Source organism: Pezoporus flaviventris, unplaced genomic scaffold (assembly GCF_033815535.1).
Source record: "Pezoporus flaviventris isolate CSIRO_AGI_PZ_B2104156 unplaced genomic scaffold, CSIRO_AGI_Pfla_v1 ptg000041l, whole genome shotgun sequence".
Classification (NCBI taxonomy): Eukaryota; Metazoa; Chordata; class Aves; order Psittaciformes; family Psittacidae; genus Pezoporus; species Pezoporus flaviventris.
Window position 1 is genome coordinate 15,196,372 of NW_026892589.1, and position 13,357 is coordinate 15,209,728.

A 13,357-nucleotide genomic window follows, 5' to 3' on the forward strand; every position below is an offset into this window, starting at 1 on the left:
TAGCTGTGCTCTCCAAAGTGAAGTCCTACGTATACTGATACGAACTCTAATATAAACAGCTTTTTAAGTAATAGGTAAGTGAATCTGTATTTCCATGCACACAGATCCTAACATGATCACAATAAAAGATTCAGAAGTGGCTTTTTTCTGGAGGCAACCCGTAATGATCTGTCTCAGCACCATTCAGTTTTGGCAAATGCCACAGTTGAGTATCAACCAGAAGTGAGCGTTTTTGTTGCTAGGTATTGGTGCAGTGTCAGTCTAGTCCTTGACAGTTTCATCTGCCTTCCTAACACTGTCCCCAGGTAGTCTCACAAACACAGTGTTTGTGTTACATGAGGGCTGCCTGTTGCTTCAGCCCAGAGGGCTGATGTTGCTATTGAAGAGGGGGGAAGTTAGAGATACTCATTACAGGGAAACATCGATTATAGGAAGGAAGGCAAAGACAGCGTAGGGCACAGAAGGACAAGTTAGGAAAGCCGTGCACCAGAGTATGCTGTGGAAGAGCTCATGTTCTTGACTAACAGGACAGCACTTGGGCCATTATACAACGAGCTCCTTGGGAGCAAGCCCCGGAAGCCTCCAGGCACATGAGTGACATCTGCTGGAAAGCATCCTCCTTTGTGTTTGGAACTTGCCTGCTGCTTGTAGCAGGGATACTTAGTTCTGGTTTCAGGTAAAAATAATCCAACAGAATAATACTGTTTCCAGTCCTGAGCCAGCATTGTGGAGGTGGGTACAACTGGGTAAATCACGGCTTGAAGAATCAAACTAAATCCAAGTCCTTACCCTGGTCCTGCCGAAATGAAAATCAGTGCTGTGCTACTCTCGTTATGCCGACAGAGGGCATAATTTGACCAAATATATTTGCGCAGACAGCAAAAAAGAGGGGCTTGGATGTGTGTGGCTACCAACCTGCATGTGTGTGTACATGTACGTATTTATGTAATGTGTGTATTTATGTAATGGGTGTTCATATGTTATTGTATAAACAGTTTTCCTCCATACAATTATTTCCCATGCAGTGATACATAAGAGAAAATCTTGTTTTCTCTTCCAGTTTCTCAAGATTTTTACCTGGTAATTCCTTTGACGTTCCCCTTCTTTCATCCATGTTCAAGTGCACTCAGAATTCAGCCAAGAAATGAGCCTTACTTCTCTCCAATCCTCTCCTTCATTTGTGAGAACTCCCATGTTTGGGATGACAGCCTGTTGAACTGAAGAGTATCATGTTGCATGGGACACTTTCTAGCATGAGCATCAATTATTCTCATCTTGGATAATATGGGAATGGGAAAGCCTGGTGGTCTGTATGAGAAGACAGGCACAATAATGGAAGAGCAACAGGCAGGAGGGAGTTAAGCAGCACCAGCAAGTGCTTCCTAATCAAAATACATGCCCTTTTTTTGCTTAATGAACAGAATGTTGGCAATTGCCAATAATTACAGATACGCATTTTATTTGCAAATTAGTTCATTAAACAGTTGTTCTTAAAAATCACATAAAACCTGCTATATGTGTTTGGCTGATAGGCTTGTGTTGACAGGTGACATCTGGGCCTCGTTCCTCTTCCTTCCCTGCACCCTTCCCAGTTTGCCATTGCTGACTAGTGTTTTGTTTTGTCAGTTCTTGTTCTGAAGAAAATCTTGAGGCTATAGTGCTTTTAACAACAGGATTTACCTCTATTGTACTGTCCCACACAATCATTGGTAAGCCCATACTTGGTCTCTTTGAGAAAGACAGCTATGGGCTGTTGGCTGAACTTGAATGTGGTGCTTAGTTTTGTTTGTGTGTGTTTGTGGTATCCTGTCTCTTATTTGTTGTGGGTTTTTTTTAAATGACTAAATGTAAACATACTTCTATCAAAAAATCAGTATTTTCATATTTGGCAGGGGGGTTCTTTTGAGTTCAATATTTAAGGAACAAATTCATGTACCATCTCCATATGGTAAAACATGAAGCAGCAGGAGCAAGCTATTGTTAATGAGATTGTACATTATGGTAACACTTGGTGGTTTCGTAACACTATCTCATTTTTGCTGTAGCAATATTGGGTCCATCTGTCCAATGCTGTGACAGCTGTCGGGTAACACTGTTACTTGAGTTCTATAAGAGAAGTGTCCTTAAAAGGATGACAGCTGCCTTCATACTGTGTGGAGCCTGTCCTAAGTGTTTGGCCAAGGAGAAAACAGCAAACCTGAAACCAGGTATTTCACCTTAACAGCAGAGGTGCCATGCTCCTGTGACTTGGAACAGATCACACAAAAGTGTCTCTTTCAAAACAAAGAATATATCTCCCTCATGGGGAATGAAACTGTTGCTTAGGAAACAACAGAGAAGGCAGCAGTCCCCAGAATAAGCAGCAGTGTAAGACGAGTCTCATAATCTGAATGGCAAGAAAGGAGTGCAGAATAACCTTCCCTGTAACAGTGGCGTTTCTACCAGAAAATGAGAGCTTGAGCCCTGACATGAGAAGCTGGAGACAGTTTTGATATCTGATGCTGGTGTTCAGATGTTTACATAAAATATAGCTGAAGATTTCTTCAACGAAGTGTAGCATTATTTTGGTCAGAAGGAGGAATTCATAAAAGAAAAATGTATCTTGCAAGAAACTCGAAAGACCATTACATGCTGCTGCAATCTGTAGAGAAAACACTGGAAGAATTAATATTCTAATAGTTTGGAAACATGTAAATTGAAAACTTCAATTTGACGCTACCTCAGAAATTGCTTCTCAGAACGGTGCTGTTATTTTCTGTATGGAACCATTTTCAGCAATTACTCCCTTCCACACTCTGCAGCAGACAATGCTGCTGTAATGTGCTGGTGAACTGCAGCAGTTTCTGCCTGTATTCGCTGCCGGCTGTGCTTCAGCAGCACAAGCTGAACCCTCCTGCAGAAATTCACTGGTTTTGTGTTTTGTTTTTTTTTTTAATTATATCATGACTGCTTACAGCCGTTTGCTGGACACAGGATGAGCATGTATAAATACAGAGTTCAGCAGTAAGCTGCTGCAAGTTGTATTCATTCTGTTTTCCTGTCAGTCTCATCTGGTTCATGTGACAACCTTTGGACTTACAGTAAATTGTCTTGAGACTGAAATTCAGAATGTCAAATTGTATCCCAAAGCACAGGTCCTCAGTGAAGTGGATAAAGTACCAGTTGTGTGAAATGTGTGTGTTGGAATGTGACAAATAAAATGGTATGGTCAGAAGACAAGTTATATTTTTCACTCTCACAATCTCCCACTAGCAGATTGATAAGGTTATTCATAAACATCTAGAATAATATTCAGTTGAAACTATCACTGGACTATATTTCATTGCAAGATTGTGAAATATCATTGGCATTAAGAACTAGTTGGACAAGTTTTTGTCAGGAGTTGTTTTTGTAGTTCACCCTTCCTTTAGGCAAAGTGGTGCACTAGAAAATTCTGCCAGCAGTCTTCCCGCTGCCTGAGAAGGCTTATTAAGCAGAAGATGAAACTGGAAAAGCTAGTCACACTCATGCTGTGGCAGCCAATTGTCTGCTGATGTGTTTGGCCTGTAGTGATATAGGCTGCAGATTCAGGACTGTTTCCAGAGCTATCAGTAAAAATATCCCATTTATACTACTGCCAAGGGAGCTTAGAATACAGTGACTATAATTCTGTGGTATCACTGGGTTGTCTGCATGAACAATCTGATAAACCTCCTCAACATTGCACTGGCTGTAGAAAGTCTGGCAGAAACAGGCCCTAAAAAAGACTCTGGTATTGCTCAATTGGAAAAGCAGATGACATGTTTGATGTTCAAATGGTCCTGAGAGTATACGCATGTGAATTTGCAGAACAATTACAAGTTAGAAATGAGATTCAAAGAAGGAAAGTGTGTTTTAAAGCAATTGTTTCATCAGCATCTATTCTGCCACAAAACTGTCTGGGTTACCCTCTTCTCAGTGTTCTTGTATCATATATACCAGTGAATTATGTTTGATGTTTTTTCTATGGTTACAGTGTATAGAAAATTTATTTTCCCACAGTGTAAACTAACATTTTCTCTTCCTATGTTAGCAAGATACAAGCATAACATGCTGTATTAAATAATGCATTTCCTATACATATATAAATATATATTACTATGATATCACACGTTTTTAAATAACATAGTCTCTATTTCCCCCCAACATAACAGTATTAAGACAAAAGTACACACAGAAATCAGCTAGTCAACAAAGTAGTTTCAAATGTAGATTTTAAATGGGGGACACCACTTGTCCAGCTGTCCCCTTCCACCTGAGGGCCACAGACACTGCAGACTATTGTAACTGAGATGCTGCATGAAGCAAGAAGGCAGGCCCACAAACTGCTGCGATGGCAGTGCTATCAAGAGTACTTACTGCTCTGCTTCTGGGGTAGACAACTGTCTTTTTCCTATGGCTTACTGTCCACTTAGCTGTGCTAGTTCACCTCGGTGCAACCACTCAGTAAAGCAGCTCAAGAGAACTCATCTCTGTTAAAAGGAACTTGGGGAAGAAAAAGCAATAGTAATTTTTAACCTGATCGGTTTACTGCACCACCACGCAGCCAGCTGAGTGAAGAAGGAATGCCTGTGTATGAAGAGGCAGCTCCTCATGATGGTTTTGTTGTCAAACCAGTTGCTTTTGAAATTGTGGCCAATGTCATGTTTGCAGCCTGTCTGGCCTGTGGAGGGAATTGCTAGGCAGGAGGTCAGAAGGCCATTCTGATACAATTCCACATCATTTCAGTTTGTGGAAGGTAACACGATGAACACAAACCACCCAAGGTGTCCATGCCCTCCAGCTGTCAGCACTCAGCTGCTAGTTCCACAGGACCATTCCTGAGTGCTGAATCCTGTGGGATTATAACAGCTGTGCATATCAGACTTTTCTTCTTTCCCTCCCCAAAGCCTTCTAGCAAACATCAAAAAGTGCTGTTAATGGCTGCCACAAACATTGGCCATTTACCACCATCCACTGAAGTGTTTGCACAAGGAGCACAAGCCACCATACCAAATCTTCTAAAAATCCACAGCAGAGACCCTACCTGCTCCTCGTGATCTCATGCCTGCAGAGGAAGAAGTGCTTTTTAAGGGACCCTGTATTAAAAGTATCTAGACTCAGACAATCTGAAAGATTGAGGGGGTGGGGGAGACATAACAATTTCCTCTATACTGTTATTAGTGTGTTTACCTGCACACTGTCCAATACCTTAAGCTTAGCCACGTTTGTTGTTGCCATGGCTAGTTAATCTACTGTAACTGCTGGTTTTATGGGTCTTTTGTACAGAAACTGGGTAAACATTCCCTAAGACAGGCCCATGAAATGCGATTTTATTATTTAAAAAATAGTTGAGGACTAAGGGACCAAAGCAAAATCTCAGTTTCTAAATTCTCTGATTTTGCCTTAGCAGCATTTGTCCTTTTTGTTGTTGTTTGTGATGGGCTTTCTCTAATTTTACAGGGAAATTACATTATTTACTGAAGACCAGTCTAAACAGTTCTGTATTTTTTTCATTCTGCAGTAGGCAGAAATCAGTCATGGGACACTGATTTTTTTTTTCCCCCAGTTTATTAGCATTAGCTGCTTTAAGAATATCCATTTGACTGTTTGACTATTTAACTGCTCAAGAACATTTAATAGGGCAAGCAAAGAGCTTGATCACAGTGTACTCATAACTTCTCTCTTAGGGATCTAGCTTTACAGCATAACTCTTCTCCCAGTTTTCCATTACTGAACCATGTTAAGCATGCTTAGGAAGCAAACCAATTTGTTTTGCTAGGAATCTGTGAGGTGGACACCTTCCCTACACAGTATGATGCAAAACTTGACAGTTAAAAGAGCAATTCAGAATTTTCTGTTTGCTCTGAAAGAGGTAATGTTTTTTGGCCCAATCTGATGACACGAAAGAGGTAACAAGTGTATTTTACAACTTGTCTTGTCTTGATTTTAGGCAATACGGTAATTGTATTTTCCTACATTCTTTCCAGCAGCTCATGCAATAAAGTACTAGATGTTCCCATGATATTCCATGTTTTTTATATAAACAATTCCATAAATGCTGTCTCAGTAAGGTCTTGTTTTTATTAAGCATTTGTTGTGGTATTGTTCAGCTGTCTCTGGCACTCATCTGTGGTACGTAAATGGAGCTGGAATGAATTAAATTCAGGTAAAAGACTAGATCTACAATGGCAAGTAAGGCACAGTATTTCATTGTCTAGTCTTACGTGCCTGTTTTTTCAAAGAAATCTCTAGACCTCATGAAGAGTAGGCGTTTACATGTTAAAAACAGAAGGGCAGATACTACAAAGAATTTAAACTTGGTTACAAGTTTATTAGTTCTCTTTTGCAGATGCATTTAATAGTGTTTCTGTGACTGCAGGTCTGATATACACTGACTGTTGGTGTATATTTAAACTGATATCTATTCCATTTGTCCATTTGTATTTTAATGGCTCTCACTGAATTTCCTCTAACTTAGTTCACAGAGCTGTTCATTCAGTTTTCCAGGCAATTTATCTGATTTCTGCATTGTCAGCTTTTCCCAAATATCTTGCTGGTCTGACTGGCTGAGGCTGAAAGGTTGAAGATCACCACTGTTGATCCCCAGTGCTGGGATGAGAAGTTTGAGCATTGTGGGCAGACAGATATTCTACCATAGAGGAAAAAGAGTTAATGCTGTCTGTTGCAATCAATGAGAAATTTCACAGATCAGATCCCCACTGATGTATTAGTTCTTTGACAGTTAAGAGTATTAATCTTAAAAATGCAGCTCAGTTTTAATTTTGCAGGCACAGAGACACTTTTTCTTCTCACAAGTAAGTATCAAGGCAACTTGTATGTGTGTTCAGATGCGCAGCCTGGCATAGGTGAGTTGTTGATAGCAGGCTACAACTTTGTACATAGTTTAGGCTGCCAAGATCAGTATCTTTAACTTCAGAGTAAGAATTTGTCTTAGTCAGCCTCACTGTTTAAAAATTCAGTGGATTTACAATTTCTTTGGACAATCCTTTAAGAAGTCCCAGGCTTACATCCAGGACTTCAGTCTGGAGTATGATAGTGTTTTAAAAGATCACTGTGAATATGAACAAAATCATCATAATCATCAGTGAATGATGGGTCAAACATAGTCATTTAAAAGCCTCCATTGCTTGTGCAGATCCTGAGATCCTGACGTGGTAAGCATTTCTCCATCAAAACTCACATTTGCAGCTGAAATTCCATAGTGTGTTTGTCTCCTGAATTTGATTTTATTTGTACATCTCTGCTTCTAGAAACAGAAACCATAGAAACAGCAGAGCACTGGGCAACCAGGCTGATCTCAAAGTCTTCGACTCCCATTTTACTGTATAGAACCAGTTAGACACATTGATATCCAGGCTAGTGAATTCTGGTTGCTGTGGAAGCTCAACAGGTCATCAGTACCTATCTCAGTCTTCAGCCTTGAGATAAAAGGGACTAAAGTAACCTGACATGATACAGTTACACAGCAAAGCAGGACACAAGAAGTCCTCAACCTGCAGGTACTCCTTCAGTTACTTTTTGCAGGAGTACAGGGCGTTTCACAGGTTTTTACATAGATCTTAAGTGCACTGTTCTCAAGGCAGTAATTAACAGCACCACAGATTCAATGAACACCAGATAGTTCAAAACTGCTGCTGCAATTAATTGCTCCTGTTGCCTGTAGTGTACCCAAGAGAGCAGAAGACAGGCAAAGTCACTCAAAAGCCTTTGGAAAATGCACTTTTTGGAAAACAAGTATGAGATTCAGAGGAAAGAAAAAAAATTATTCCCAGGTCACCTGGATTTTAAGAAGGTTGATTCTTGTAACATAAGACACTTCAGTTTCCCACCAGTGGGTTGCAATCATCTTGTTGACTTCGAAGCTTTTTCTTGAAGATGGATATTGATGTGGATGGCTGGTAAAATATACTCCAGATCTCTCCAGCAGAGGTAACCTCATTGGAATCTTCTGTTCCAGTTGCAGATGGTATCTGATGGGATCTAAAAAATGTGTTAATTCACTGTGAGTGTTAAGGTGCTTGGGGTGCTGCTGGTTTTAGTCAGTTTCCACTAAATCTGTGACACCTTTTCTTTCTACCTGTGGCACAGTTGCATAGGGTTCTGGGGTTGTTTGTTGGTTGTTTCTTGACCAAATGAAAAGTTAGGCATTTTGTTGCTAGAATAGCTGCTACCCTAACAAAAGCAACAATATTAAGAAGCCTGTACGTATTCTATCACTAACTGCCATTAATATACATATATTTCCATGTATATTTAAGCCTGTTTGTGGTACGTAAATACAATATTCAACATTTATGATTCATTAATAACTCACCCATCATTTTATTCAATGAGTGTCCATCTAGAGGACACAAAAATTAGTTGGTGTAAGTGTAGAGAAATACAGTAATAATATTATGTTGTTTTTATTAATAGACAAAAAAAAAAACAAAAAACAAACCAACAAACTGGTTAAGTGTCACACCATAATAGAGATTTTGATTTCTGTGATTCTTTTTTGAACCATTTTCGATATTTCAGTAAAAGACAATATTAACTAGCCCTTATCTAACTCTTTTCCCCAGTTTCCTGTGCTGTGATGGGGTTTTAATTTTTTCCCCACAAAGTATTATCATAATTTGAACTCTTCCCCCCCCAATGCCAGATGACTGATTACATTTTCCTCCTTGCTCTATAACATCACTATGAGAAGCCTTTTTATTCCTTAAAATACAAATTTTGTGAAAACAAGACCAAAGTAAATACTCCAGCAGCAAATGCTATCCTAACAGACTGGAAAGTTCCAAAAATGTGCTTATTTAGTAGCTTTTATGAGGATACAAATATGTAATATATAACTTAGATTTGAATATGGCCAATCTGACAATATCATAAGGCAGAGAAATGAAGTGCTTCAGGTTTGGTACAGAGCTGAGATGTCAGTTCTCAAGGCCAGTTTTGCTCCAGACTCACCTCATGGTAATGTGGAGGAATATCTTTGCTATTATGGCTGTAATACTTAGGATGAGCAGTGCTGTGAGACTATATATTGTCCACTCTGTAAAAGAGGAGAGGGAGAGGAGAAGTTCTCAGTTCATTAATTTATTTACAGTTTTTAATGTAAGAATACTGCACAAAAGAAACCCAAAAGAAACCCATAGCTTTCTAATGCGTTACTCAAAACTGTAATTTCGATGTGTTTTATACCTGTAAGTATTTTCTGTAAAGGCTGGCAGAAACTGTGTAACTCTCAGTCAAAACTGTTTTTTCCCCATGCATGACTGATCCCTAAAATTTAAAGCTGGGAAAATCAAAGCATATACCAGTAAAATTATTTACTAGTCTCTAGGAAAGGAATCAAAACTCAGAGGAAAAATTAAAAGCAGACTAAAGAACATACTAGGATATATGCTACCAGTAGTGACTCTGTGTTTGCAAGGAGATGGCCTAGTTTTATAACAGCTATCAGAGAGTCCACAGTGTGATCATGGCCCAGCTTCAACAATATATAAACATAGATATACTCAGGGTAGTTGAAAGACAGGAGAGGCCAAAAGTGATATTCAGCAAGAATGCATTTCCACTCATTTCCACAGTTGTTTACCAGTCAATTTCCTGAATGGTGCCTTGAAAGTGAGCTCTAGACACGTAAGAGTTCTCAGTAGCATTTTCCCTACACCCATTAACTTGTTTCATCCTTGTAGAGCCCTCTTTGTATTACTGCTGTAGTTTTTGTGAATTGGTGTGACTGGGACACATTCTGCATTGAGGCTCTTCCAGACTACAAAAGCTTACTCTTTTTTCAGTGCCTTTTGCCACCTCTATGGTATGCACTGGTCACTGAAGCTGATTCTAGTAAGGAGATTGCTTTGATTCACATATTATTATGTCCTTTCATTCTCAAGGAGTCAGCATCTTCACAGTATTTCTAACTGATTTAGGCCAAGAAGTGAGTTTTGGAAAGTCATGAGAGCAGCACAGTTAGTGGTAATTAGACTAAATGAAAATTTATCTATTGGTAAAAGGCATAGTGGATCACATAATATGGTACAGGAGGCAAAGAAAATAGTGACTCTAGATTGTGCCTTGGCAACATGTTTTTCCTGCTTCCACATTTTCTTGTAATATTACCAGGCATGGAGCTACTGGGATGAGTTGGGCTGGTTGTGATGACATAAAGTATCTTTGATGACCGGGCTGCACTGATGCTGAGATTTGCTTGTTCATTTATCTTCTCTGAAAAGGTCTGATTCACTAGAATCTTGTTTTGATGCATGTTGTCCTTCACAGCTGGAAACACAAGAGTATGATTATTATAATTTCTTAAAAGGTATAGTTGGATTTTATTTTGTGCTTGTAAGCACCTCTCTGGTTTAATTATAGATCTCCAATAATCAAATTATGCTTGATGCCAGAAAAAGCCTGTACTTCAACAAGTTGGGGTTCTCCAAATTTTTCTGGAAGCTGCTGTTCATCATAACAGTAGGTACAACTGAAGGACTAAAATGTTTTCTTCTGAGTGTAACAGACTGTTGTGAAGAGCCAAGATTAACAAAGATGCAGGCAGACTACTGTCTTTTGTTTCAGCCTTGTCATTTTCCAATCTGATTTGACAGGTATGTATAAGATTTAATTTTTAAAAATTATATTTTGCTATTTTATGACATATCTGGCTGGAGTCTTCTGAACAGTGAAATGTTAGTGAAGCTTTTACCCACTGAGCAGTGGCAATAAGATACAAGAAACACCCGTAGATGTGGGAGTTAAAAATATTTGCTCTTTTTTTGCCAATTCAGAAATCTTTTATGTTAATTAAATGCTTTAACAGCTCACTGAAAGGTAGAAACAGCAAAGTTGGTCTCTTACCTCTGTATCTGATAGCAAATCCCTGGGCTTGATTAATTTCATCTGAGAAAAAGTACAAAATGACAAAATCCAAAGAGATGTTAAATGTCTGGGGAGGCCGGTTCTTGCCATTAAAACGAGCTAGAACATGATACGTATAGCCATCCAGCAGTTCCACCATATCTGTAGCATCTTTGATTTCAAAAAGGGCAAAGCTGAAGTGGATTTGGGATGCTCCTGGAACTTGTATGGTCCAGTAGCAGACTTTGCCTGTGCCGTATGTGTCAGGAAAATCTGGGGAATAGATCACAGCTGTAGCAGAAGTGTAATTCCCTCCACAGGCACCAATAAGGGCTGTGAAAAGAAAAGGAGGAAGAGTGGTGTTAACTGGTTTATAGCAAGTTCTGTTTGGTTTAATAAAAAAGCCCAAGTTATTATAGATTGAGATTTTATTTGAGGCACCTCACTTGATCATGTATCTACCCTCTGGTAAGATCAGTTCTGAAGGAGTCTTTCTGTGACATACTGTTTGTGGTAGCTGAGTTAGTACCATTTGTAGGGAAGTAAGAGACAACCTCTACAGCATGAATTAGTTGCCTGAGCAGGCATAATTTCTTGGAAGAACGATTTCACATTATTAATGGATGTGAATTTTATGCCGAAATGGAAAGCAGCTTTCTTTTATACTGAATTTAGGTGTTTTGATGTTTTGTGTGCAACTGTTCTCACTGCATTTAAACCCTTTTCCCTAATTTGCTGAACATTTGAGGCCTCTCCTTTGGGAAAAACTGTGTCTGTTTCAATACTTACTGTCAAAAAGAATGACTCTGCCATCCCCACCGCAAGGCTGAGTATGGTCTCCAAAGCAAACACTGTTGCATTCCGTACTGGCTGCCTCCCCGTATCTCCAGTAGTCAGGATTATTTCCACAGAAACAAGCATAACCTGACTCCATGCCTGCAAACTTTGACAACAAAGAAGCATAAGGAAGGAAAGGATAATATTTAAAGGAGAGACAGCAGGAGGCTGTATGAGCAAGAAAGCTGGCGGCAGAGTATGTGTGTTTTGGAGAAGTATGATTAGTCAAAGGTCCCACCACAAACTGGTTTTGTTTGAGCTGTCAGGATGCTACTTGAGAAAGAGCAAGAGGAGGGCAATTAGGGCACCCTATCACTCATAACTGCAGGAAGCAAGCATATTTTGTCCTGGTATCCTGGCATTATTCACTGGTCATTTGCCCAAACTGCTCTGGATGCAGAGAGAGGGCTAGGTCCCTGGAACAGAGGGAGACCTTAGACCTCCTAAAGGTTAAAAAAAAAAAAGTGGGGAGGGGGGCAGGGAAATATGATGAAGAGCTCTTGGCATATTGCTATCTTCTGTCTTTGAAAATATCTTGTAAATGTATTTCAAAGAAATCACCTTGAATTGTTGACTTCGACAGGAACTGATGCATGTTTGAATAGTAAGTTTATTGGAGGTCTCGCTGGTGCCAGTCAAAGGTGGTGGCTCTCCATGGTCCTTGTAACACCCTAGATTCCCTGGCACTGGCAAGGATAACAGACAACAGTCATTTTAAAGGTGTGCCTGGCAACACCCAAGACACAGACCACTTTATGCACTACCTGGCTCCTAGGCAGCTCTCTATATGTCCTTGTCTTCATTTTGCAGTATGGGAAATGTTACTCTATTCTAGATCCTTGTTATATTTTCCAAACATGTCCAGGGATAAATGACAGGTAGTGAAATAGCATCATATCTTCTTAGCAATACACCTGCAATACTCTGTAGTTGGTTTCTGTAAGCCACAGTAATACAGACAAGGTAAATACCTGTTTCATTTCTCTTGATAGAGACAATTACAAAAAAAAAACCGGCATTATTACATGGGTTCAGAGGTTTGGAGGTTTTAAAATACTACCACTCATATCCTAACAATGTAAAATCAATACTGTGATTTCAGTCTGATCTTCAAAACAATGACATTCTGGAAGTTTTCTAAACAGGATACTTGAGAGAAGAAACCTAAGCTCTTTTAGGATGGAGTTTATCAAGTTTTATGGGAGGGTCTATATACTTATGTAGGAGAATTTCTTAATATTTAAAATTCAAATTCTGGTATGAATTTAAAATATGTTTTTTGGTGTGTAAAAAGAGATTGAAAATGAGCAATATTACTTTTTTAAGAAACATCTAGTTATACTGTACGAATCAACACTTCAAGGCTTGCTGGTCAGTATGGCAGATCAGAAAGTTTTCACCCTTCAATGCATAATTTGTCCTCTGGTTTGGTTTTGTTTTGTTCTTGCAGTTTTCATCAAAGCACTGGAATTTAGACATGACTACTAGAGAGAGGATATAGGGTACAATATAGTGCTGTGCTAATGGCATAAAATTATCCCTTGCCTACTTGTCGTATCTGCTTACATACTTGGAATTAATCTGTTACCAGCTCATTGGTCAGATAGTTTTTATTTCTGTGCCAGATTGACAAGGATTATTTTTTGTTCACGTC

General features: G+C 39.2%; 1 protein-coding gene across 4 annotated transcripts in view; it reads right to left on the reverse strand.

Annotated features, from left to right (window-relative positions):
• KREMEN1 (kringle containing transmembrane protein 1) overlaps window positions 1–13,357 on the reverse strand; it is a 42,931-nt gene that overhangs the window by 9,990 nt on the left and 19,584 nt on the right. For 2 of the 4 annotated variants that reach the window (XM_061466563.1, XM_061466562.1), the window contains exons 4-9: window positions 12,265–12,389; window positions 11,656–11,809; window positions 10,867–11,199; window positions 10,132–10,290; window positions 8,974–9,058; window positions 7,799–8,001 (exon numbers count right to left, since the gene is read on the reverse strand). In XM_061466563.1, coding sequence (XP_061322547.1) covers window positions 7,839–8,001; window positions 8,974–9,058; window positions 10,132–10,290; window positions 10,867–11,199; window positions 11,656–11,809; window positions 12,265–12,389 — 1,019 coding nt within the window. In that variant the 3' untranslated portion in view covers window positions 7,799–7,838. Of the gene's footprint in view, window positions 1–215; window positions 377–5,566; window positions 8,002–8,973; window positions 9,059–10,131; window positions 10,291–10,866; window positions 11,200–11,655; window positions 11,810–12,264; window positions 12,390–13,357 lie in introns of those variants that run through there. The other 2 variants (XM_061466564.1, XM_061466561.1) reach the window with 2 other exon arrangements.